The sequence below is a fragment of the Scomber japonicus genome, chromosome 15 (genome assembly GCF_027409825.1).
Source record: "Scomber japonicus isolate fScoJap1 chromosome 15, fScoJap1.pri, whole genome shotgun sequence".
Lineage (NCBI taxonomy): Eukaryota > Metazoa > Chordata > Actinopteri > Scombriformes > Scombridae > Scomber > Scomber japonicus.
The window spans coordinates 1,178,933-1,206,814 of record NC_070592.1 but is presented as its reverse complement, the minus strand read 5'-3'; the positions used below and the strand labels follow the sequence as shown (position 1 = coordinate 1,206,814).

The 27,882-nt window shown below is 38.0% G+C and overlaps 2 protein-coding genes across 2 annotated transcripts; one reads left to right on the top strand and one right to left on the bottom strand.

Moving 5' to 3' along the window:
* Positions 1-35: 35 nt before the first annotated feature.
* On the bottom strand, positions 36-15,297 carry LOC128374521 (oocyte zinc finger protein XlCOF7.1-like). Its single transcript, XM_053334792.1, has 7 exons — positions 15,035-15,297; positions 12,122-13,266; positions 9,871-10,087; positions 5,972-6,472; positions 5,125-5,361; positions 2,412-2,591; positions 36-1,105 (listed from the first exon to the last, which is right to left on the bottom strand). Exons 1-7 carry the CDS (start codon positions 15,207-15,209, stop codon positions 36-38), a joined length of 3,525 nt encoding a protein of 1,174 aa, XP_053190767.1. The 5' UTR covers positions 15,210-15,297.
* A 10,969-nt stretch (positions 15,298-26,266) lies between these two features.
* Positions 26,267-27,091, top strand: LOC128374520 (gastrula zinc finger protein XlCGF8.2DB-like). The gene has a single exon (XM_053334791.1). It carries the CDS (start codon positions 26,297-26,299, stop codon positions 27,089-27,091), a length of 795 nt encoding a protein of 264 aa, XP_053190766.1. The 5' UTR covers positions 26,267-26,296.
* Positions 27,092-27,882: the final 791 nt, after the last annotated feature.

Sequence of the window (27,882 nt, the reverse complement as noted above, 5' to 3'; positions counted from 1 at the left end):
AGGTCCAGTTGCTTCGGTGTTTAATTAGCTCAGCTTCATTTAGCACCGCTGCTCTCTCCAGCACACTCATGTCTTTTAAACTGTGACTGCCAAGTGAATCTAGTGTCACAAACACTGCAGCTGAACGGTTTCTCCCCAGTGTGAGCCGTCATGTGTCTTGTCATATGTCCCTTTCGTGAAAATCTTTTACCACAAACTGAACAAATAAAAGGTTTCACCCCAGTATGTGTTCTTATGTGCTGAACCAGAGTGTGGCGCTGAGTGAAACTCGTGTTACAGACCGAGCAGGAAAAAGGTTTTTCTCCTGTGTGAATTCGAAAGTGTGCCACCAAATCTGAACGCTGCCTGAATCTTTTACTGCAAAGTGAGCAACAGAAGGGTTTCTCTCCAGTATGGACTCTCATGTGTTTGTCCAATGACCAACCATGACTGAAACTGGTGTTACAAACTGAGCAGACAAAAGGTTTTTCTCCTGAATGACATCTCATGTGAGCGATCAAGTGTTCCCTCCGGTTGAAACTTTTATTACAGAATGAGCAGTTGAATGGTTTTTCTCCTGTGTGACATCTCATGTGTCTCTTCAGATTTGTCTTGTGGCCAAATGTTTTTCCACACTCAGAGCAGATAAATGATTCTTTGTCAGAATGACTTACATTACTTTTAAAACCATTTAAATCTGATTCCCTCTCGGTCCAGTCATCATCACTGATATCAGTCTCAGAAGAGTCTGGAGTCTTGTCATCAGGATCAGGTAGTAAATGTGTATCTGGATGTGAGTTCCTGTCTGGTTCTGATCCTCCACAGTCCTCTCCATCAGCTTCTGTTTCCATCTGTTCAGTTAGTGTTTGATGAAGATGTGAGGACTGAGGTTTCTCTTCATCATCTTCACTCTTCACAGGAACAGGAGTGAATGTAAACTTGGTGGTATCAGCCTCCTCCAGTCCTTGAAGCTGATCTCCCTCCTGACTGGTCCAGACTTCCTCCTGTTCCTCTTTAATATGTGGAGGATCTGGGTCCTGCTGGTCCAGACTGGAGCTCCTCTCCTGCTGCTGAGGGGAAACCTCTTCTTTAGTCTCCAACAGCTGCTGAACATCTGCAGGAAACACTGAAATACAGAAACACACATAATAGAAAAAAGATGTTACAGCTACAATGAAACTACTCATACCACACCTTTATCTCAGGACCAAGACTTTAGACATCTGTCAAATCATAATCTGTTTCAACAAATATATCAGCAAAGACGTCACATGAAACCTCAAGTACAGAAAAGCATAAAAAGAAAGAAAAAAAATCTAAAACCAAAAGAGAGTTTATATGTTTTGGACAACTTCAGTTTGCATTGATTAGACCAAATACTGTAATTTACACAGCTGAAGTCTGGTCAGATGGTCACACTGAGCCTGATCGCATCCTGCTACACAACACAACCACCAGACTCTGAACCGCCTTTAGTCTCCTTCTCATCTAACTTACAAACCCGAACACGTCTTTCCCTTCAAGAACGTTTTACTGTGCTGTAGGATTATTAATGAGTCACTTTATTAAATATTCAATGTTTCCAGTAGAGTAAGTTGATGAAACATATTGTGTATATTCATTATTTCATTAACTGTTGACCAATGAAGTGTTTTGACCTATGACCTAGGAGAAGAGTCTATAATTATCTCACACAGCTCCCTCTTAATAATCCCTGTTTGGATGAATATTTGTTACAGAAGATGTTTGATGAGAGGAGATAACCGCTAATGATGCATGTTTAACCAGCCTGGAGAATAAAAGTACTGTTTCCCCTCCAGTCACACACTACTCTCATAAAAACACACATACACTCACCTGATGCTACAGTCATATGGACAAGTGCAATTCACCTGAGCATCATTATTATTCTTATCTGTGCATTTAACCTTTCTTTCTTTACGACCATGTTATGCTGATTTTTGGTGCTGCAAACGACATTTCATTGTGTTTTTTTATATGCAATGACAATAAATATGTAGATATGATTATTTACTGCATCTGTCAGTGAGGTTATTGGTGTGAGACAGACAGACAGACAGACAGGTGTGATGAAGCTGACATGAACTCGAGTCACAGGTGAAGCGTCTCAGTGTGGTTACCGTAATGTTCAGAGTGGTTACCGTAATGTTCAGTAATGTTCAGTGTGGTTACCGTAATGTTCAGTGTGGTTACCGTAATGTTCAGTAATGTTCAGCGTGGTTACCGTAATGTTCAGCGTGGTTACCGTAATGTTCAGCGTGGTTACCGTAATGTTCGGAGTGGTTACCGTAATGTTCAGTGTGGTTACCGTGGTTACCGTAATGTTCAGCGTGGTTACCGTAATGTTCAGTGTGGTTACCGTAATGTTCAGTGTGGTTACCGTAATGTTCAGTAATGTTCAGCGTGGTTACCGTAATGTTCAGCGTGGTTACCGTAATGTTCAGCGTGGTTACCGTAATGTTCAGCGTGGTTACCGTAATGTTCAGCGTGGTTACCGTAATGTTCAGCGTGGTTACCGTAATGTTCAGTGTGGTTACCGTAATGTTCAGCGTGGTTACCGTAATGTTCGGAGTAGCGCGGCTCCTCTGCTCCTCTCAGCATTTGGATTTGAGACATTCTTCACACAATGACAGAGACTGAGAGAGCAGCTCCGGCCCTGCAGCAGCTAACAGGCTAAGCTAACAGCTGATAGTGAATCATTATGAACAGTTTCAGAGTTCATTCATCAGACGTGAAGAGACTCCGACGCTGCGTGTGTGTTTCTTCTTTAGAGACATCAGAGAGAAACAACACTGCTGCTTCATGTGAGCTCTGTTAACACTTAGTTCCTCTCAGTGGAAACTTATCTGATGTAAACACGTCCTCCTCTTTATTCTTCTTCTGTAAACTCTTTAAAGGCAGCTTGCATCCTTTATGCTGTGTTTACCGCCACCTGCTGGTTTCTTTATTTCATTTCATTTTTCTTTTTAATCAATCACATTTTATTTATTCATACAGACTAGTGTGGTTTAAAAGTGCTTTACAGTTATTTGATTGACAAGCTGATAATAAAACAGAACAAATAACAATAATAATAATATTAATAATATAGATTTTAAAACAGAACAATTTAAAGACAAAACTGGACGCAAGAGAAAATAAAAATATGCTTAATAATTGTCAATATATTATGTGGAAATAAATAATTAATAACTAAGTAAATGAGGTAAAAAAAAAGATTAAAAAGACAAAAGAAACGTAAAATAGAAGATGAAGTTTAATAAAAGTTGGACTAAAACTAGCTTAAAGAGGTTAAAAGACAAAAGAAACAGACAAATAAAATTGATAAGGAGATAAAACTATAGAAAGATAATGAATAAATTAAAATAATTTAAAACATCAAAAACAAGCAACCTTAAACCTCACTTATTCTCATTTTTTATTATCCTCACTTTCTCTTGCGTGCATTGCTTTCCTGTTTTTGTCTTTTAATTTGTCCTTTGTTTTTATTCCTTTTCTTTATTTTAATTTAATTTATTTTAACATCAGGGACCACGTACAGAAAAAAGCACCAGATTTAGCCAACAGCTGTTTCCATGTGGAGTCCCATGGAAGGTAAAGGAAACAGTACAACACAGTGAAACCTAACACCAGTCAAATAAACCAATATACTATTGACACACACACACACACACACACACACACACACACACACACACACACACACACACACAGACACACACACACACACAGAAACACCTCATTAGAATAAATATAAAACAGAATTTAGATATAAACACACACACACACATATAACAATGTTGTCTCTTGTTCAGTCTTATTAACTGTAAAGCACTTTGAACTACATGAACTTGTATGAAAGCTGCTTTATAAATAGTTTGATTGATTGATTGAATAGTTTATTGATCAGTGTGTTAGATGTTTCCTGTCAGTCCTCTGAGGAAGAATAGATTTCCTGTAGTTAACAACAACAACACGCTGAACTGATTCTAGTTTCTAAACACGTTCACAAACTGCAGTTAAGTTGGTTGATTTGTTTCTAATATGGAGTGTGGAGTTTTTTCCCTAGGATGGTAAAGTTTTAACCCGTCTTCCTCTGCCGATGGCTTGTAAGTCAATGTGTTTTATTTCTCAGATGCAGAGGAACAGTCTGAGCAGTGAAGTTATTGAGACTTGCCAAACAACAACTTAAACATTAAAAAAATATGTATATAAATCCCAAATAATGACAACGATAGCAAAAGTATAGATAATATAACAACTAACTGATTAATGGACTAATCAGTGTTTCCCATCATCACCATCCTCAGAATACAAGAAAGAAAAAAACAGACTGAAAGGTTAAATACTAATCAACTCATCTTTTATTCATTTCACACAAACTAAATCAGTCAATAAGAAATGTGTCACTTACAAAGTTAGACACGCTTAAAAACCCCAAACATTTCATTCATTACAGAAACACACATTTAACATGTCACTTATTAAGAATGATGATTGTTACTCAAACACTGAATCAGTTTGTCAGGTTTATGTTTCAGCATCAATGAATGAATGAACTGTTAGTTTTTGTTTCTTTCTCTTCTCTTCTTACCCTGAGCTGGATATTGTTTCTATTATTCTGATAATGCTGCTGATACGATACAGTAGTTCCAGTTCTGATATAATTAAAGACAACATGTCAGTGTGGCAGTGTTTATTGTATCTAAACACAGACAGACAAATGAAGCACTGTCAGCATTTCATAAAGTTATGATTTTAATCAGAAAGTATCTGATCAAAAACTGAAACTGACCAAAATTCAACTGCAAATTGTATTTCCTTATTTCTACTGATGCATTTTGTTTCTACTCTATAACTGAGGCTGAACTCTGAAGAAACAATGAAGACAGAAATTTGACTTAAACTGTGAACTGAAGCATCAACTCAGCCATACTGAATAGTTTCTGCTTATTAATCACATTCATCTCCATCTAAAACATGTAATGCATTCTCAACATCTGAAGCTTTTTTGCCAGACTACTACTAGGGATGTAACGGTATGTGTATGAGTCACAACACTTTAGAAGACAAGTCATAAGATGCTGATAGATTTGTGTGTAACAGCATCACTCTGCTCCTCACTGGTTCTGATCCTCAACAGTCCAACACTCTCCATCAGCTTCTGTCTCCATGTGCAGAGCTGAGCTGGAGGCTGGAGGCTCCACCGTGTGACACTGTGAAGACTCTCCTGTACAGTGGTGTTGTCTGACCTGAGCTGGCCAGGTGAACCTTTTATTACAAACACTGCAGCTGAATGGTTTCTCTCCTGTGTGGAGCCGTACATGCTGAGCCAGACCTTCCTTTCGTACAAAGCCTTTACTACAAAACGGACATTTAAAGGATTTCTCACCTGTGTGGATTCTCATATGAACTGCAACATAACCTCTGCTTGAGAAACGTTTGTTACAAACCAAACAGCTGTAAGGCTTCTCTCCTGAGTGAACTCTCAAATGTTTCTTCAGATACTCTTGGCAGCTAAATCCTTTTCCACACTCATGGCAGTAAAAAGGTCTTTCAGGGACGTTGTTATTGTGGTTAGTGTTTAGACCTTGCAGAGGTTCCAGGTCAGGTTCAGAACAGTCTGAAATCTTGCCATCAGTATCAGGTAGTAAATGTGTATCTGGATGTGAGTTCCTGTCTGGTTCTGATCCTCCACAGTCCTCTCCATCAGCCCCTGTTGTCATGTGTTCAGTGTGAGACTGTGATGACTCACCTGTACAGTGGTGGTGTTTGACCTGAGCTTGCCAGGTGAATCTTTTGTTACAAACACTGCAGCTGAATGGTTTCTCTCCTGTGTGGAGCCGTATATGCTGTGTCAGACCTTCCTTTCGTATAAAGGCTTTATCACAAAATGAACATTTAAAGGCTTTTTCCCCTGTGTGGATTCTAATGTGTCTTTTCAAACACTTCGTGGATTGAAATGTTTTACCACACTCAAAGCACTTGTGTCGCTTCTTGATAGTATTACATTTCATATCACTGATAAGGGCTTCAATATTGCTCATATAGTTTAAACTTGGCTGAGGTTCACTGATCTCTGTCCACAGATCATCTCTGACTTCAGCCTCAAAATAGTCAGAACTCCTGTGATCAGTCTCTGCTAGTAAATGTCTGTCTGGGTCTGAGTTACTGGTTTTCTCACATACCACCAAGTCTTTGTTCTCTTCAGTTAGTGTTTGATGAAGCTGTGAAGACTGAGGTTTCTCTTCATCATCTTCAGGCGGGACAGAAGTGAATATGAACTTGGTGATATCAGCCTCCTCCAGTCCTTGAAGCTGCTCTCCCTCCTGACTGGTCCAGACTTCCTCCTGTTCCTCTTTAATGTGTGGAGGATCTGGTTCCTCCTGGTCCAGACTGGAGCTCCTCTCCTGCTGTTCAGGTGAAACCTCTTCTTTAGTCTCCAACAGCTGCTGAACATCTGCAGGAAACACTGAAATACAGAAATACACATTATGTTTACCCTACTAGGGATGTAACAGTGTGTGTCACAAACTGTTGGCATTGACACTGTGTCCAACGGTCACATCACACATTTTATATTGTGATATTTAGATGTTTCTTTAAATGACACTACAATGTAATGTTGTTTAAATGACATGTAACCAACAGTCACTTAACCACAACATTAGTTAGGATTTTGGAGTGAAACGAGGGGGCATCATAGAGATAACTCCTCATTTAAACTAAATGAATCAGCTGTTTCTTGTCCATGATGCAGTTTCAACATCAATGACAGGAGGTGAATAGAAACCGAGCATCCAACAACCCTAACCCTACGTTGAGCTCAAAACAGCGGTCCACATCACACGGACAGTAAATCATTCAAATTCTCTCTGAATCTGAATATGTTCTGCTTTCTTTAGTCCTCTGTGACATTAAGATGAATATCTTTGAGTTGTGGACAAAACAAGACATTTGAGGACGTAATCTTGGGTTTTGGGAAACATTGATTGGCATTTTTCATCATTTTATACTCATCTGTAAACTATTCAACTAATTCAATGATCTGAGAAAATAAGCGTCAGATTAATCATCAATGAAACTAACAGTTAGTTGCAGCAGCTCAGATGTGGATATTTGCTTTCTATGATATTAAACTGAACATCTTTGTGATTTTTGATCAGACTGATTCAGACCGCTGCTGCTCGAGTCCTCACGAAGACCAAGAAAGTGGATGACATCAGTCCAGTTCTCAGATCTTTACACATTTGCTTTCTGTCTGTCAAAGACTCGGTTTCCAAATTAAACCTGGAGAAGCAGCATTACATCTTTTTGCTCTACATATCCACTAGGGATGTCCCGATATGACTTTTTCACTTCCGATACGATACCGATATTGTAGCCTTGAGTAATGGCCGATACCGATATCAATACGATACGATATAGGCACGAATCATACATATATTTATTCCTTATTTTGTTGTGTGGAATGTTAGAAAAGGCTTGATAAAGTGATGTTGCTGTTACTGTTACTGATGTTGTAGTGATATAACAGAAAACAATAGTCAGCAACAGTAGGTATAGGAAAAACTGACCCATTTATTATTAACCAATTGGTTACATAAATTTTAACCTTCAACATAAATAAAAGAGTATTACCTCAACAAATCCAATAAAAACAAAATGTTATATTTAAAGTGCAAAATAACCACTGGTTACCAACATCATTATACAATTGAATAGAATAAATTAAATTTTAAAGTGCAAACAATTCAAGTTCACTCCAGTTATTTTTTTTACTGTCAGCATATGTTGGAAACAACTGTGGGCAGGGACAAAAACAACAACAACAACACAATATTGTCCACTGTCTAACTGCTCTAAGTTAAGAGTTCACACAGCTCCAGTTTCACTGACTGACTGTGCCCAAAACAATGTAGTAATTACTCTTAGTCTTCACTGAAGAATAGAGTGTAAACACAATAAACATATCACTCTAATAACAAGAGCATAAAACAAATAATAATCAGTCAGTGCTGACTACCCTTACAGAAGTCCGAGCATAATGTGGAGATTTTTTTTTAAGAAGATAAGCATTTCAGCATGCTGTGCTGTCAGCCTGCTCCTGTGCTCCTCAATGATAATTGACGCTGTGCTGAAGAGTCTTTCACTCTCCACACTCGTGCGCCTGACAAATGTTGCATTTAGCTGCAACGTCTTTGTCCGAGTTTACAGTAAAATACTTCCACACAGCCGACATCACTACACCTTGCTGCAGGCACACACGTTGTCGTTGTGATCACGTGGGCTGTGCATGCTGGATCAGAGACGCTCTTCTTCCGCGGCCGGCACCAACGTTAATTAAGGGGCATAACCGCTACCTACTGTGTTGGAGAGTGATCAAACCAGAGTCACCTATTATTATAGAAGTGCTGGAGCGGTAAATGGACAGCTTATATCGGAGCGTTTATATCGGAGTTTTTAGATTCAGTCCGATAAAATCCGATATTCACTTTTTTGGCTGATATCGGACTGATTTCCGATATCAATATCGGATCGGGACATCCCTAATATCCACATCTATCTATCCATCTATCCATCTGTCTATCTATCTATCTATTTATCTATCTATCTATCTATCTATCTATCTATCAAGGATGAGGACTTTGAGCTGATCAGAGAGAGAATAAGATGTAATAAGATAGTTAACTAAAACTAAAGACTTAACTTCACCTTCCAGATGTAATATAGAGAATAAAGAGAAATCATAAAGACAAGAGAACTAAATAAGAACTGGTTGATTGTAAAGTTTTCATTCATGCCTCCTGTTGTAATGACCACTTCTTTGGTTTCATACTATCTAGGTCTTTAAAAATGTGCGTATGTGTTTATTTATGCACAGCAGGGTTATTATAGTTCACTAAAACTACAACTAAAACTATCAGTGAAAAAAATATTTAGTTAACTGAAATAAAAATACAAACTAAATAAAAACTAGAATGAACAAAGCAAAACTAAGTAAAACTAAAGTGAACAGCAGATAAAATCAGCTCAGTTTTAGTTTTCTTTTCATCGTCTCCATGGTGACTGTATAGTGTTCATTGTCTCCATGGTGACTGTATAGTGTCCATCGTCTCCATGGTGACTGTATAGTGTCCATTGTCTCCATGGTGACTGTATAGTGTTCATTGTCTCCATGGTGACTGTATAGTGTTCATCGTCTCCATGGTGACTGTATAGTGTTCATCGTCTCCATGGTGACTGTATAGTGTTCATTGTCTCCATGGTGACTGTATAGTGTTCATTGTCTCCATGGTGACTGTATAGTGTTCATCGTCTCCATGGTGACTGTATAGTGTTCATTGTCTCCATGGTGACTGTATAGTGTCCATCGTCTCCATGGTGACTGTATAGTGTTCATTGTCTCCATGGTGACTGTATAGTGTTCATCGTCTCCATGGTGACTGTATAGTGTTCATTGTCTCCATGGTGACTGTATAGTGTTCATTGTCTCCATGGTGACTGTATAGTGTTCATTGTCTCCATGGTGTGAGTTTAAAAGGTTCACTTTCAGGTTTTAGTGTTTCCGTCATGGAGACAGAGAGGTGATGAAGAGGCTGACTAGTGTTCAGGTTGACTGGTTGAGATAACGGTTAGTACCAACCACAGTGTCAGCATTATTTCATCCTTTACAGTTTCTACTAATCAAGACTTTCCTCCTAAAACCTGAAACAAGAAAACCAAGACTACAAGTACAGAAACACTAAAACTAAACTAAAACTAAACTGGAATTTAAAAAAGCAAACTGAAAAACGAAATAAAAACTAATGAACATGTATAAACTATAATAACCCTGCTAAGATGTAATAAGATATAAAGAGAACAAACCTGCTCTGTGTAGTTGAAGTTGAGGCTTGAAAACAGCGTCCAGTAGTTTGCGTTGTCGCTTGTTCTCCTCTTTAGATCGAGAAAGTTCCTCCTCGTACTCTGCTATCGTTCTTTCAAACAGCACAAATATCTCTTCAGCAGCCGCAGTTAGTCTCTGATTCACCGACGCTCTCAGCATTTGGACTTTAGACATTTTGAACACAAAGCTAACTTCAGTCTCCTCGTAGCGGGAGATAAATCAGAGGTGAAATATTGTCAACAGTAACGTACACACCGGTTTTAATAAAGAAAATAACTTCCGGTCCTGAACTCTTCTTTGTGTTTATTAGCGGATTGAGAACCAGCTTCGGAGCTTCATACCGCCACCTGCTGTATCAAACCCTCCATGCACTTTATACTGAATGAAAGGCTGTGAATACAATAGAGTCAGACCAACGAGATGAGTGATTGTGTTGTGACTGGTGGGAGGAACCAGGGAGGAAACTGTAGTGTATTTTCTGCTACAGATTTATATTATTCTAATACTAGAGTTCTGCTTCTTTTAAAAGGCTTTAGTATGAACCTTTGTTCATAACAGCCAGAGTCTTCATATAAAAACTGGCTCCAACCAGTATAATGACCATTAATATCTGGGAGATGTCAAACAGTAAAGGTATTGGAATTTGAATATAAACAAGTATAGATTGTTTCCTTTTAGGGTTGAAAAGTAGGCTTAGCAGTGTGCTCGTGCCCGTAACATTTGTATAAATGATCTTACACACAGAGGAGAAGAGAGACAGAAGGAAGGCTCCATTGGACTTGGGACACCTTTAATTCAGCAGCCTCAAATTGATAAAGTTCTGTCTCCACTGACCTAGGCAGGGTACGGATTGACTGACAATAAAGAAAACTAAAAGGAACTTCTCACTCAAAACCAAGACCAAGGTATCAAACCATGATTTATGGAAAAGTTTGGATCTGTTCGTCCAGTAGAGAAGAATAAATGTTGTTAAGGATGTTAAAATGAAAGGTTGAAGGTGTGTAGGAGGATGGTAAGTAAGCAAACAGAGGAGCAAAGGAGGTAGAGACGGTCTGCTCATGAGCTCAGACCAGAATGATTGAGTGTGTAGATTCAAGAAACACAATACTATTCACTTTATTCATTTAGTTTTATTTCAAGACCATAATTCATGAGAAAAAACATGAAAGATCATAGAAGAAAAAGGCAATAGTATAAAACAGTTAACACACAACACTAATTATCACTGTCACCATCAAGTCCTGACATAAAAACCTTGATGCTCAACAGGTCTGACAAGGTCTTCTTGAGTATTTTCTGCTGATACCAAAACCACACAATATTATTATAGTAAAAATCCAAAAATCACCATTACAAACCTTCACCATGAACATGAACACATATGTGTGAAATCATGAGTTTTTAAGTATTACACCTTGTCACAGGATCACTGAAAAAGCGGCAAAGTCTCATCAGTTCATCCTGGCTCCATCTGTTGCGCGTTGGTCCATCCAGGATGAGGATACGCAGGTATGTGGAGCCAGGTCTAAGTCATTCAGATACGCGAGTGTTCACAGCTTTCTTACACAGACCACTCGATCGATGACAGATTTACTGATGCAGACATGGAAAAAACGCAAGCCGCATACCTCTCACCAAGTGAGCAACAGCTTCCAATGGAAACTAATGAGGAGGTGAAACATGTTCAAAGAGAAATAGTTCTGATGTAATTGCAATGCAAATGTCTCTCTCTGTCTCTCTGTGAATGAATGAATACTGGGTGCGTGGTCAGCGAAGGTGTTGAAGATGGGCACCGGTGATTTCAATAGAGCTGCAAACAGTTCCTTTATTCAGAATTTCAGCTCTAACTGAATATAAGAACATGCTTCTTATGAAGAAACGTAGTGACACACAGATCATCTGTGGACGGTGAGCCTGATCTGAAGCAGGCTAGCCACACAGAATAAATCTCCATGGTAACTTATGCTCCTCTGCTTTGGTGCTAAATTCAGCCAGGGTTACCGGAAAATCCCGACTTAATCCGCTATCTAAGTTTTTGCAACAGCCCTCTGGTCTCCTTCCAATCATTGTTTAAGGTTCAGTAAACACACCTGTGTCTTTGAACTTTGTAGACCAACTAAATCTTCAGTAACAGACACTGAAATAAAAGAGTTTCTTCCTTTCATGATCAGCCAGGTAGCCTGACAGCACCTTTATTTATACATCTTTTAAGCACAAACTAAGCAGTTAAACAGTTTCTCTTGAATGGATTCTCATGTGTCTCTGCAGATTTCCCTTTTTATTAAATTTGAAACAACAAAAGGAGCAGCTAAATGGTTTCTCTCCTGTGTGGATTCTCATATGTCCCTGTAGGTATCTTTTGAAGCCAAATTGTTTACCACATTCAGAGCAGCTAAATGTCTTCTCTCCTGTGTGGATTCTCATGTGTAGCTGCAAAGTCACCTTCCGATTGAATCTTTTAGCACAAATTGAACAACTAAAGGGTTTTTCTCCTGTGTGAATTCTCTTATGTCTCCTAAGTGACCCCTTGCATACAAATTTTTTACCACAAATTGAGCAACTAAAAGGTTTCTCTCCTGTGTGAGTCTTCAGGTGGTACTCCAGACCTGACTGAGTAAAAGATTTACCACAAAGTGAACAGCTGAAAGGTTTCTCTCCAGTGTGAATTATCATATGTCTCCTAAGAGATCCTTTACATACTAGTCTTTTACCACAAATTGAACAACTAAACGGGTTGTCTCCTGTGTGAATTCTCATATGTCTCTTGAGAGATCCCTCACATACAAATCTCTTACCACACACTGAGCAACTAAAAGGTTTCTCCCCTGTATGAATTCTCCGATGTATGACCAGGTGTCCCTTTTGACTAAATGTTTTGTCACATTCGGAGCAGCTAAATAATTTCTTGCTAGCATTACAACTGTCAGGAGACTTTAAATCTGACTGAGCTTCACTGCTCTCCTTCCATTCATCACTGTCATCAGTGTCAGTCACAGAAGAGTTTGAAGTCTTGTCTTCAGCATTAGGTTGTAAATGTGTATCTGGTTTTACATTCTTGTCTGGTTCTGACCCTCCACAGTCCTCTCCATCAGCTTCTGTTTTCATATTTTCAGTTTGTCTTTGATGAAGATGTGAGGACTGAGGTTTCTCTTCATCATCTTCACTCGTCACAGGAACAGGTGTCAATGTGAACTTGGTGATATCAGCTTCCTCCAGTTCTTGAAGCTGCTCTCCCTCCTGACTGGTCCAGACTTCCTCCTGTTCCTCATGTTCCTCTTTAACGTGTGGAGGATCTGGGTCCTCCTGGTCCACAGTGGAACTCTTCACCTGCTTCTCTTCCTCACCAACAATCACTTTTCGCACATCTAAAGGTAAAACTGAAACACAGACAGACAGCTGTTAATGTAAACATATAAACTTTTGTTCAATCATACTTGATAACCATATTTTATGTTAAAAGGTACCCTGTGGAGTTTTTAAACACTAGTAGCACTATAGGTAGGGAGGGGATTGAGAACCAGTTCCAGTTTAGAACTGGCTCTAACTTGTCCAATCCATGGATTCCTGTGACTCCAGGCTGATCAGTTCCTCTTATCGATGCCCAGGCATTAGAGCTGGGCGATATGGACAAAATCAAGTATCACAATATTTTAGACCAAATACCTCGATATTGATATTACAACAATATTTTTGAGATGACTGTCGATGCTTTCACAAAAATATTTACACTATGAAATGTTTGATAAATAATCATCAGTAATGTGGATATAATGAAAAAGTGCGTAAAAAGTAAATGAACAGAAACTTGTCAGTAAAGAACAAAAATCGTCTGCTACAACTTGTGAAAGAAGCCAGTAAGGTAATTGGCATGCAGCGGCTCTCTCTCTCAGAGATCTTTGACAGGCTTGTTTTAAACACAGCACGGTCAATCTTGTCCAACTCTGATCACTTTTGGAGGAATTCATTTCCCTGCCATCTGGACGGAGATTTAAACCTCGAGCATGAACAAACAGGTTCAAATGTTCCTTTGTCCCATTGTGCAATCAATACAGTTAACTTGTACAACCCCTAAACAATATTTATACTTTTATTCAGATTGTGATTGTTCTTATCAAGTTTGGTTGTGCTGAATGCTGAGATGATGTTGTTTTATGTCACTGTTTATTTATTTATTTGATGGTTGTTTTTTGTTAGTGTCACTGCAAACCAAATTTCCTCTCGATGGACAATAAAGCTCTGAACTGAACAGAACAGAAAATGACATATGTTACTGTAATCCAGCTTTAAAACCAGGAAAAGAAACTCTGATGACATATCGCGCTGTTACAATATCCAAAATCTAAGACGGAATCTAGTCTCATATCACGATATCGATATAATTTCAATATATTGCCCAGTCCTACCAGGCATGCTGATGGAACAGAAAAGAGAGAACTCATAAAACTTAATAATAGTCTGGAGTCAGAGTTTTTACCAATTTAGATTGTTTAGAGTGGAAATACTTTTAATCTGTCAGTTGGATTTCATTTGGTTTGTAGATTTATACACCAATTACAAAAGTCCAGGGTTGGGCAGTAAGGAAGTATTAAAGCATAGCAGAGTATCTAGAAATCCTCAAGGTGTCATCTTTAATACCGTCAAAAACACAAATATATTCAGTTTAATATCAAAGAAGAAAACCAGCAAATTTATACATCATATCAATCAATTAGTTGTCAACTATTAAATTAATCTACAACTATTCTTATGATTAATTAATCATACTGAGTCCAAACTCTCTGATTTAAGCTTCTTAAGTGTGAATATTTCTGTTATATTTCATCTTTTATGAAAGTAAATAGATAATCCAGTTTTTAAAATGGTCTTATTATGTTTCTTTATGTTTTATGTTTGAGTTTCACTATGAATGAGAAGTGTGGAACAAAGTAGACATGTTATCATTATTCATTATTGAGGAATTGGAAGGAAGGAAGGAAGGAAGGAAGGAAGGACAGTGGACCGGATTGGACTCCTCGGCGGGCCGCTTCTGGCCCGCGGGCCGCATATTTGAGAGCCCTGGCTTTGCTGTTAGCATTAGCTTAGCATTGAGTCCCGGTCACATGAACAGAGCATCAACATGTTTCCAGCAACATAAAGACAACAAACCTGCTTTTCGCTGCTTAGTTTCAGCTTTTAAAAGCTCGTCCAGCAGCCTGCGGTGTCTGCGGTGGATCTCCTCTTCATACTCGGTTATTGTTTTCTCTAAATGTCCAAATATCTCCTCCACAGCCGCAGTTAGCCGCTGCTGGACGAAAAGCTTCACACTCTGAAGGCTGCACATGTTCCACACAGCTCACACTAAACTAATACTGACGCTTTTCTGCTCTTATTAGAAGGTGTGTTCACCAAACTCTGCTCTCACTGCAACACAAACACTAACATGGACTTCCGGGGCACTTTTCAAAATTAAAGCTGAAGACATATCAAAATAAAACATCTCAGTACTCAGTTAAAGTATTAATACAGCAGTGTACAATAATCCATTACAAGTAAAAGTACTGCAGTATTATAGTGATGTAGTATGCAGTATTACAGTAAAAGTACTGCAGTATTATAGTGATGTAGTATGCAGTATTATAGTAAAAGTACTGCAGTAGTATAGTGATGTAGTATGCAGTATTACAGTAAAAGTACTGCAGTATTATAGTGATGTAGTATGCAGTATTACAGTAAAAGTACTGCAGTATTATAGTGATGTAGTATGCAGTATTACAGTAAAAGTACTGCAGTTTTATAGTGATGTAGTATGCAGTATTACAGTAAAAGTACTGCAGTATTATAGTGATGTAGTATGCAGTATTATAGTAAAAGTACTGCAGTATTATAGTGATGTAGTATGCAGTATTATAGTAAAAGTACTGCAGTATTATGAGTGATGTAGTATGCAGTATTACAGTAAAAGTACTGCAGTATTATAGTGATGTAGTATGCAGTATTACAGTAAAAGTACTGCAGTATTATAGTGATGTAGTATGCAGTATTACAGTAAAAGTACTGCAGTATTATAGTGATGTAGTATGCAGTATTACAGTAAAAGTACTGCAGTATTATAGTGATGTAGTATGCAGTATTACAGTAAAAGTACTGCAGTATTATAGTGATGTAGTATGCAGTATTACAGTAAAAGTACTGCAGTATTATAGTGATGTAGTATGCAGTATTACAGTAAAAGTACTGCAGTATTATAGTGATGTAGTATGCAGTATTACAGTAAAAGTACTGCAGTATTATAGTGATGTAGTATGCAGTATTACAGTAAAAGTACTGCAGTATTATAGTGATGTAGTATGCAGTATTACAGTAAAAGTACTGCAGTATTATAGTGATGTAGTATGCAGTATTACAGTAAAAGTACTACAGTATTATAGTGATGTAGTATGCAGTATTACAGTAAAAGTACTGCAGTATTATAGTGATGTAGTATGCAGTATTATAGTAAAAGTACTGCAGTATTATAGTGATGTAGTATGCAGTATTATAGTAAAAGTACTGCAGTATTATGAGTGATGTAGTATGCAGTATTACAGTAAAAGTACTGCAGTATTATAGTGATGTAGTATGCAGTATTACAGTAAAAGTACTGCAGTATTATAGTGATGTAGTATGCAGTATTACAGTAAAAGTACTGCAGTAGTATAGTGATGTAGTATGCAGTATTATAGTAAAAGTACTGCAGTATTATGAGTGATGTAGTATGCAGTATTACAGTAAAAGTACTGCAGTATTATAGTGATGTAGTATGCAGTATTACAGTAAAAGTACTGCAGTATTATAGTGATGTAGTATGCAGTATTACAGTAAAAGTACTGCAGTATTATAGTGATGTAGTATGCAGTATTACAGTAAAAGTACTGCAGTATTATAGTGATGTAGTATGCAGTATTACAGTAAAAGTACTGCAGTATTATAGTGATGTAGTATGCAGTATTACAGTAAAAGTACTGCAGTATTATAGTGATGTAGTATGCAGTATTACAGTAAAAGTACTGCAGTATTATAGTGATGTAGTATGCAGTATTACAGTAAAAGTACTGCAGTATTATAGTGATGTAGTATGCAGTATTACAGTAAAAGTACTGCAGTATTATAGTGATGTAGTATGCAGTATTACAGTAAAAGTACTGCAGTATTATAGTGATGTAGTATGCAGTATTACAGTAAAAGTACTACAGTATTATAGTGATGTAGTATGCAGTATTACAGTAAAAGTACTACAGTATTATAGTGATGTAGTATGCAGTATTACAGTAAAAGTACTGCAGTATTATAGTGATGTAGTATGCAGTATTACAGTAAAAGTACTGCAGTATTATAGTGATGTAGTATGCAGTATTACAGTAAAAGTACTGCAGTATTATAGTGATGTAGTATGCAGTATTACAGTAAAAGTACTGCAGTATTATAGTGATGTAGTATGCAGTATTACAGTAAAAGTACTGCAGTATTATAGTGATGTAGTATGCAGTATTACAGTAAAAGTACTGCAGTATTATAGTGATGTAGTATGCAGTATTACAGTAAAAGTACTGCAGTATTATAGTAATGTAGTATGCAGTATTACAGTAAAAGTACTGCAGTATTATAGTGATGTAGTATGCAGTATTACAGTAAAAGTACTGCAGTATTATAGTGATGTAGTATGCAGTATTACAGTAAAAGTACTACAGTATTATAGTGATGTAGTATGCAGTATTACAGTAAAAGTACTACAGTATTATAGTGATGTAGTATGCAGTATTACAGTAAAAGTACTGCAGTATTATAGTGATGTAGTATGCAGTATTACAGTAAAAGTACTGCAGTATTATAGTGATGTAGTATGCAGTATTACAGTAAAAGTACTGCAGTATTATAGTGATGTAGTATGCAGTATTACAGTAAAAGTACTGCAGTATTATAGTGATGTAGTATGCAGTATTACAGTAAAAGTACTGCAGTATTATAGTGATGTAGTATGCAGTATTACAGTAAAAGTACTGCAGTATTATAGTGATGTAGTATGCAGTATTACAGTAAAAGTACTGCAGTATTATAGTAATGTAGTATGCAGTATTACAGTAAAAGTACTGCAGTATTATAGTGATGTAGTATGCAGTATTATAGTAAAAGTACTGCAGTATTATAGTGATGTAGTATGCAGTATTATAGTAAAAGTACTGCAGTATTATAGTGATGTAGTATGCAGTATTACAGTAAAAGTACTGCAGTATTATAGTGATGTAGTATGCAGTATTACAGTAAAAGTACTGCAGTATTATAGTGATGTAACACATGATGCTGTTGTTATACTGAGAGATATTTAATAGGGTTAAAAAGTGACTGCTGAGCTCAGGACGACACAGAAGAGACAACAGACAGGTTCATGACATGAGGAGTGATTGTGTCTGGTTTGGTTTCTGTGATGAAGATACAACAGTTGAACATGTGATGCTGAGTGTGGTTAGTACAGGTGAGGAACGACAGCAGCTCTGATGCTGGGAAACAAAAGCTGGAAGGAATGTGTTAGAGAGTTCATCACAAAAAGGGTTTTAATGAAATATCTAAAGGACATGAGTATAAGAGATAAGCTATAGTTTGTTTGTTTTTGTTTATTGAATGTTTCTGACCGTCTCATGTTTCACCCTCCAGTCCAGTAGGTGGCAGTAAACTCACCTAAAAGTTGGTGCAAACCGCCAATAAACCCAATAGAAGAGAAGAGTTGGACAGTTTCCGACCTAACTTTAGTGCACACCTCCATTGTTCAACGGAGACCGCTGGAGATGCTTTTATTTTGAAACGTGGTGTTTATCCTGCTTGAAGCATGGAGCAGTGAGCGCAGTGAATCCGCTGCCTGGCTGGAAATAAGCGCAGATAAACGGCAGTATTCAGTGTAGTAAGCGGAGGAGAGATGGACCGACACCGTGACACCGACCCAAACCCTGAAACCAAGCTGACAACTGAAGGTTTGTGCGGATTTTACTGCTGAAAACACAGTAAGGCTGCAGGGAGAGCTAAGCTAATGTTAGTCTGGTACAAGAGTTTATGAACGTGGTGAAGTTAGTCTCAGGTTGGATATCCATTGTGAGTTCACTACTTAGTTTTCACTCAGTGCAAAGTCAATGCACAATGGTTCTGCTCTGTGGGACCAACCAGTCAGACATCAGTCACACTCTAGTTTACATGAACAGAAAATAAATAGAAGGTGCAAAATCCCCCCAAAACTTGAGGTGTGTCTGGTTGGTCCCACATAGCAGAACCATTGTGTATTGATTTGGGGTCTCTAGGTCACATTAAAAGTAATATAAAATAAAAGGTGCAGGGAAACCCTATGAAGTTGACCTGTGTCTGATTATCAGAACCATTGTGCATTAACTTTGAGTGACAGCGAGGTTGAAACTACAATGCATATCCAACCTGAGACTAACTTCACCACAGTGGTTCTATTTAGTCTCTCTGCATGTTGTGTTTTAGTTGTTAAAGTGTTATCTGTGTGATTCACTGCAGGCTCTTTGGTTTAGTCATCATGATATTAAAACAAGCTCGTAGTAAAATCTCTGGTTGATTGTCAGGCTGCAGAAACAGGAAGTTGGTCTGAAAGTGTCGTGGAACTTTTTATCTGTATCATATTTTACCCCTGCAAACAAATGAGGCTTCAGCAGTCTCATGAAATTGAAGAGCACGTTTTTATTTGCAAACAGAAAAGATGAACATGCACACACAGATAGAGATACATATATCAGAGCACCGGTTTCAGATGTTTTCTGGTATTATCCTGCAAACCCAGAGCGTCATCTCACCACTGCTTAGCATATCCCAAAACTGTCTCTATTACCTGCCGCACCCCTTTGATACCCTGTTCCAAAGTGAATCTCTGCACATATATTCTGTTTGAATTCATCTTTACGATACCTTGATCCATTCATCTATAGCTGCAACCATTAGTCAATAAATGAATTAGTTGTCAACTCTTATATTATTCACCAGCTATCTTTATCATTAATCAGTTGTTTTGAGTCTTTTCTTAAGATGAAAATCCAAATTCTCTGATTCCAGCTTCTTAATATTGTGTGAATATTAACTGGTTTCTTTAGTCCTCGTTGACAGTAGACTTTGGGTAGTGGACAAATTGATTCATTAATCATGAAAATAATAGTTGTGACTTGTTGTCTTGTTTTGTCTCCGACTCAGAAACATCATCCAGGCAGGTATCAAGTTTATTGTAAAAAAGTTGACGTGTTTACATTAACAGCTGTTTGTGTTTCAGTTTTACCTTTAGATGTGCGAAGAGTGATCATTGTTAAAGAAGAGTGGCAGGAGTGGAGCTCCAGTCTGGACCAGCAGGACCCAGATCCTCCACACATTAAACAGGAAAAGGAGGAAGTCTGGACCAGTCAGGAGGGAGATCAGCTTCAAGGACTGGAGGAGGTTGATATCACCAAGTTCATATTGACTCCTGTTCCTGTGAAGAGTGAAGATGATGAAGAGAAACCTCAGTCCTCACATCTTCATCAAACACTAACTGATCAGATGGAAACAGAAGCTGATGGAGAGGACTGTGGAGGATCAGAACCAGGCAGGAACTCACATCCAGATACACGTTTACTACCTGATACTGATGACAAGACTTTAGACTCTTCTGATCCTGATGACAAGACTTCAGACTCTTCTGATCCTGATGACAAAACTTCAGACTCTTCTGATCCTGATGACAAGACTTCAGACTCTTCTGATCCTGATGACAAAACTTCAGACTCTTCTGATCCTGATGACAAAACTTCAGACTCTTCTGATCCTGATGACAAGACTTCAGACTCTTCTGATCCTGATGACAAGACTTCAGACTCTTCTGATCCTGATACCAAGACTTCAGACTCTTCTGAGACTGATGACAAGACTTCAGACTCTTCTGAATTTGAAACTGGTGACAATGATTGGAAGGAGACCAGGAAACCTCAGTCCTCACAGCTTCATCAAAGACAAACTGAACAGATGGAAACAGAAGCTGAAGGAGAGGACTGTGGAGGATCAGAACCAGATACACATTTACAACCTGATACTGATGACAGTAATGAAGATTGGAATAAGACAAGGAAACGAAATGAAATCAAGAAAGTCTTTGGTTGCTCTCAATGTGGCAAAGTGTTTTCCCACATAACAAGTCGGAAGAGACATATGATGATTCATGCAGGACAAAAACCTTTCAGTTGTTCTCAGTGTGCTAAAACATTTCTCCAGAAGTCACATCTACAGGAACACATGAGATGTCACACAGGAGAAAAACCTTTTTACTGTTCGTTGTGTCAGGTACATTTTTCACGAAATTCAAACTTAGTGAGACACATGAAGAGACACACGAAGGGACACATAATGAGACACGTGACGGAGAAAATATTAAGTTGTGGTGTCTGTGAGGAAAAATTCACTGTGCAGAGTCAACTCAGCAGTCACAGGTGTGTTTGGAAGTCCTCACAGCTCCAAAGCAAGTCTCAGAAGAACAAAGAGTCAGAGCCTCCAGCCAGCAGCTCAACTGATCCCATGGAGACAGAAGCTGATGGACAGGACTGTGGAGGATCAGAACCAGCAAGGAACTCACATTCGGGTAGACATTTACAACCAGATATTGATGGACAGGACTGTGGAGGATCAGAACCAGCAAGGAACTCACATTCAGGTAGACATTTACAACCAGATACTGATGGACAGGACTGTGGAGGATCAGAACCAGCAAGGAACTCACATTCGGGTAGACATTTACAACCAGATATTGATGGACAGGACTGTGGAGGATCAGAACCAGCAAGGAACTCACATTCAGGTAGACATTTACAACCAGATACTGATGGACAGGACTGTGGAGGATCAGAACCAGCAAGGAACCCACATTCAGGTAGACATTTACAACCTGATACTGATGGACAGGACTGTGGAGGATCAGAACCAGCAAGGAACTCACATTCAGGTAGACATTTACAACCTGATACTGATGACAAGACCTCAGACTGTTCTGATACTGATGACAAAAGTTCTGACTCTGAGACAGATAACAAGACTTCAAACTCTTCTGAACCTGAAACTGATGACAGTGATGATTGGAAGGAGACCAGTGAACCTCAGTCCTCACAGCTTCATCAAGGACAAACTGAACAGATGGAAACAGAAAGTGATGGAGAGGACTGTGAAAGATCAGAACCAGATACTGATAAGAGTCCAAAGTTTTCCAATGGTTGGAATAAATCAAGGAAACGTAGATCAGCTTTAAACAATCACTTTAGTTGCTTTGAGTGTGGTAAAGAATTTACCCAGAAAAGAAATCTGAATAGACACATGATTCTTCATACAGGAGACATCCGCTTCAGTTGTACTCTATGTGTTAAAACATTTGTCCAGAAGTCACAACTGCAGGAACACATGAAATGTCACGCAGGAGAAAAACCTTTTACCTGTTCGTTGTGTCATGTACATTTTTCACGAAGTGCACACTTACTGAGACACATGAACGTCCACATGAAGGAGAAAAGATTCAGTTGTGGTATTTGTGAAGAAAAATTCACTTGGCTGAGTGAGCTGACAAAACACAAGTGTACTGGAGGGTCATTTAAAAGCAGCTTCTAATGACAAAGCTTTAACACCTGAGACTGATTATAGGTCTGATTTGGAAGGAGATCAGTGAACCTTTAGAACAATGATGCTGAAAGTGAATGTGGGAGAACATTTAGCTACATGGATCACCTGATGAACCACAGTGATGAATCCTGTGGTATGAATGTTTTTCAATGTTCTGACACTCAGTGAATGTGAATGTATTCTGCATCTTGTCCTGTTGAGCTGTTATATTCTTATATTCTTTAAATAAACAGACAGTGGTTTGAAAATGGGTCTAATTTGTCTTTTCCTGACACTAAATCAGTTTCAGTTATATTCTTTCACCTGGTGAGAAAGTTCCAGATACTATTACTGCAGACCAGGACAGAGTCTACAGGACAGAGGAGTAAGACTGATCCAAGTATGAGATTTGTTGACAAGAAAAAACTAAGTATTAGTAAATCACATTAAATAACTCAAGTAAAAGTTGTGGTTTTGTATTTCTGATTGATATATTATTACATATGATCAGTGTTGGGGGTAGAGTACTTACATTATATTATATTATTAGCTCCACAATTGAAGTTCTCAGTTGTTTAGTTACATTTTCTAAAATGTAATCTATTATTATTTTAACCAACTATTCCTGTAGCATCCTTTTTACCACAAGAAAATAAAATCCACCACAAGTTCTCACCGTTCCTGTCCAGGAAGACACCTGTACGGCAGCTCAGAAGGGACAGCACTCACTTAGTGTAAATATTCCCATTATTCAGAATGAGTGAGGAAATAAGAGCAGAAACATTCCAGTAACATGTAAGTTGTGTGTGTTAAAAGCCTGGATGGAGTTTATAACTTGTATGTGAAGACACTTTGGTCCAATAAAGACTAAATGGGATGTGCGTTGTGTGTGTCATTTTTAAATCTATTGTTACCTGAGACAGTGAGGATCTCACAGAGCTCCATCTCCCTCCAGCAGCAGTGTCTCATCCTCCAGTTGGTCGGTCAAACTGCAGTAACTGATCTGAGTACTTCTTCCACCGTTATAGACTTGTAGTTTATTTGTTTGTTTTTTTAGACTCTGCTGAACGGAAAGACATTTTAATTAGATATGAGTGTGCATGTCCAGGTCTCTCACCAACTTTAATTTTGAAGAGTGAGCCCAAAGTACAAGCTGGTCCTGATCCAAAATCATCCTGATGGAGAGAGGGGACAGACGGAGACAGTCAAACATTCTGAGTAAAGAGAGAAACTGTTCAGAGATCTGTTGAACTTTGAGAAACATTTAATATGTCAACCTGCTAACTAAAGGAGATCTGGAGAGAACAAAAACACTGTTGGAATTTCTGCATTTCACTTTTCTGTGCCAGGGTTATTATAGTTTGGATTTTTTATTTAGTTTTTCAGTTTGCTTTTTTATTCCAGTTTAGTTTTAGTGAGTTTAACAAGTGATGAAGTAGTTTTAGTTTAGTCTTAGTCTTAGTTTTCTTGTTTCAGGTTTTCGGAGGAAAGTCTTGATTAGTAGAAACTGTAAAGGATGAAATAATGCTGTAAACACTGTGTTTGGTACTAACAGTTATCTCAACCAGTCACACTGAACACTATACAGTCACCATGGAGACAATGAACACTATACAGTCACCATGGAGACAATGAACACTATACAGTCACCATGGAGACAATGAACACTATACAGTCACCATGGAGACAATGAACACTATACAGTCACCATGGAGACAATGAACACTATACAGTCACCATGGAGACAATGAACACTACACAGTCACCATGGAGACAATGAACACTATACAGTCACCATGGAGACAATGAACACTATACAGTCACCATGGAGACAACGAACACTATACAGTCACCATGGAGACAATGAACACTATACAGTCACCATGGAGACGATGAGCACTACACAGTCACCATGGAGACGATGAACACTATACAGTCACCATGGAGACGATGAACACTATACAGTCACCATGGAGACAATGAAAAGAAAACTACAACTGAGCTGATTTTATCTGCTGTTCACTTTAGTTTTAGTTAGTTTTGCTTTATTTGTTATAGTTTTTATTTAGTTTTAATTTTTATTTCATTTAACTCAATTATTTTTCACTGCTAGTTTTAGTTTTAGTGGACTATAATAACCCTGTTCTGTACCAGAGGATATAAAGAGTAAATAAATGATGAACTCTGCCTGTAGGGGGCAGCACCTCACTGCTGCTGCGCTAAGCTGCCAAACCAAAAGCAGCAGAAGAAGAAGAAGAAGTCCATGTTAGTGTTTGTGTTGCAGTGAGAGCAGAGTTTGGTGAACACACCTTCTAATAAGAGCAGAAAAGCGTCAGTATTAGTTTAGTGTGAGCTGTGTGGAACATGTGCAGCCTTCAGAGTGTGAAGCTTTTCGTCCAGCAGCGGCTAACTGCGGCTGTGGAGGAGATATTTGGACATTTAGAGAAAACAATAACCGAGTATGAAGAGGAGATCCACCGCAGACACCGCAGGCTGCTGGACGAGCTTTTAAAAGCTGAAACTAAGCAGCGAAAAGCAGGTTTGTTGTCTTTATGTTGCTGGAAACATGTTGATGCTCTGTTCATGTGACCGGGACTCAATGCTAAGCTAAGGCTAACAGCTAAACCCTCCTACAGACTATTAGCCGCAGCTAGCTTCATGCTAAAGGCCGAAAAATACGAACCAACAACTAACTAGTGCAGTTATTAAGAGTTTTACATCAAACCAGAAACACTCTGATATTATTATCTTTGTGCAGCCTCTCTAAGCTGAAGACTGGAGGCTCCAACAAGAGCTGCTAACATTATTAATACATTAGTTTATTGATTAGTGTTTGGTTAATAATCAGATTATAACACATTTAATTTGTACCGCACTTTTCATTTATAGTGAAACTCACATTGTTGTAGTGTTAATAACAACATGAAGAAAACAGTAGTTAAGATGAAAAGAAAAAAGATGTTTAGATAATAAACTTAATAAAACATCAGAGTTCAACTAGAAATGACTTGAATGTTAATGGGCTTGATTTTAGTCCATTAATTCATGAGTTGTTAACCATAAAAATGAATCTCACTATAAAACTTTCACTATTATGATTAATTAATTATTCTATTCTAAGTTAAGTATTTTTAAAGTAAAACATTCCATAATCTCAAATATGCATTCAGGTCAGTAAACTGAATATTTGGGTAGTAGACATGGTCTTGGGCTTTGGAAGCACTGATAAATGCATTTCACCGTTTGCTGACATTTTATAGTTTAAACAACTAATCAATAATCAACAAAGCAATCAGCAGACATTTGCTGGTTTTCTTCTTTGATTTTAACTGAATATATTTGGGTTTTTGACAGTCAGCAAGTCAAAACAACACATTTCAATATGTTGAAAATTGGTCTTTAATTTTTAAAAAGCAAACGATAATCAGCTGACAGATTGTTTTGTCATAAAAGTGCAGACCTACAACTATTGTACCAAAAACATGATTACAAAGCTTAATGTTGTCTGTCTGTGTTTCAGTTTTACCTTTAGATGTACGAAAAGTGAACATTGGTGAAGAAGAGCAGCAGCAGGAGAGGAGCTCCAGTCTGGACCAGCAGGACCCAGATCCTCCACACATTAAAGAGGAAGAGGAGGAAGTCTGGACCAGTCAGGAGGGAGATCAGCTTCAAGGACTGGAGGAGGCTGATATCACCAAGTTCATATTGACTCCTGTTCCTGTTAAGAGTGAAGATGATGAAGAGAAACCTCAGTCCTCACATCTTCATCAAACACTAACTGAACAGATGGAAACAGAAGCTGATGGAGAGGACTGTGGAGGATCAGAACCAGACAGGAACTCACATCCAGATACACATTTACAACCTGATACTGATGACAAGACTCCAGACTCTTTAAGGACTGAGACTGATAACAGTGATGAATGGAAGGAGAGCAGTGAAGCTCAGTCAGATTTAAAGTCTCCTGTGAGTTTTAAAACTAGAAAGAAATTATTTAGCTGCTCCGAGTGTGGTAAGAAATTTAGCCAAAAAGGACACTTGGTCATACACCTGAGAATGCACACAGGGGAGAAACCTTTCAGCTGCTCAGTTTGTGGTAAAAGACTAGTATGTAAAGGATCTCTTAGGAGACATATGTTGATTCACACTGGAGAGAAACCCTTCAGCTGTTCACTTTGTGGTAAATCTTTTACTCAGTCAGGTCTGGAGTACCACCTGAAAACTCACACAGGAGAGAAACCCTTTAGTTGCTCAATTTGTGGTAAAAAATTTCCAATCATGGGGTCTCTCAGAAAACATAAGAGAATTCACACAGGAGAAAAACCCTTTAGTTGTTCAATTTGTGCTAAAAGATTCAATCGGAAGGTGACTTTGCAGCATCATATGAGAATCCACACAGGAGAGGAAACATTTAGCTGCTCTGAATGTGGTAAACAATTCGCTTTCAAACGATATCTGCAGAGACACTTGAGAATCCACACAGGAGAGAAACCATTTAGCTGCTCCTTTTGTTGTTTTAGGTTTAATAAAAAGGCAAATCTGCACAGACACATGAGAATTCATTCAAGAGAAACTGTTTAACTGCTTAGTTTGTGCTAAAAAGATGTATAAATAAAGGTGCATTGGTCACAAATTGGAAAAACTGTTTTATTTCAGTGTTTGGTCTACAAAGTTCAAAAGCACAGGTGTGTTGATGAGTCCTCAGCAGCTCAACTGAACAGACTGTGGAGGATCAGAACCAGACAGAATCTCACATTCAGATAAACATTTACAACCAGTTAGTGCTGATCATGTTTCAGACTTCACTGAACCTTTAAATAATGATCATGATTGTTAGGAGACCAGTGAACTGCAGTCAGGTTTAGACACCATATGTTTCCCTTTTAAGTGATATGTGATGTAATACTGGCTTAAAAATGTGCTCTTATTCTCTTGTGTTGCTCACGTTCATTATCCTGACGTACCAGATGGTTCCACACAACCATCTGAGAAGTCGTCCTAGGTGACTGTTTGAAAATGGGTAGCCATGTTCAAAAATACATGACCAGTGATTAGTGACCAGTGACTGTCTAAGTTAAGTAATGTGTTTCAGAATTATAAATAATGAAAAAAAGAAATGACAACTCCATATATTGAGGATTTTTCAAAAATATTCAGCATCAAGGTTTTCATGTCAGGAGTGATGGTTACAGTGATAAATACTGTGTGTAATATAAATGCAGATTTTTTAAAAAGTTTGTAAACTATTTATACTGTTGCCTTTTTATGATTTTTCATGTTTTTTGCTATGAGTTGTGATTTTGAAATAAAACTGAATACATTGAACAGGACAGAGTTCCTTTCTGCTTTGTTGTGAGTTTTGTGTTAATGAG

What these genes read in the sequence shown, in the direction of transcription:
- LOC128374521 (XM_053334792.1), bottom strand. Translation starts at nt 15,209, where the DNA reads ATGTGCAGCCTTCAGAGTGTGAAGCTTTTCGTCCAGCAGCGGCTAACT. An exon ending in ACTGTTGAGGATCAGAACCA is followed by an intron (nt 2,592 to 5,124) that starts GTGAGGAGCAGA and finishes AAATGCTGAGAG; the next exon opens with GAGCAGAGGAGCCGCGCTAC. An exon ending in TAACCACGCTGAACATTACG is followed by an intron (nt 1,106 to 2,411) that starts GTAACCACGCTG and finishes TCTGTATTTCAG; the next exon opens with TGTTTCCTGCAGATGTTCAG.
- LOC128374520 (XM_053334791.1), top strand. Translation starts at nt 26,297, where the DNA reads ATGGAAACAGAAGCTGATGGAGAGGACTGTGGAGGATCAGAACCAGAC.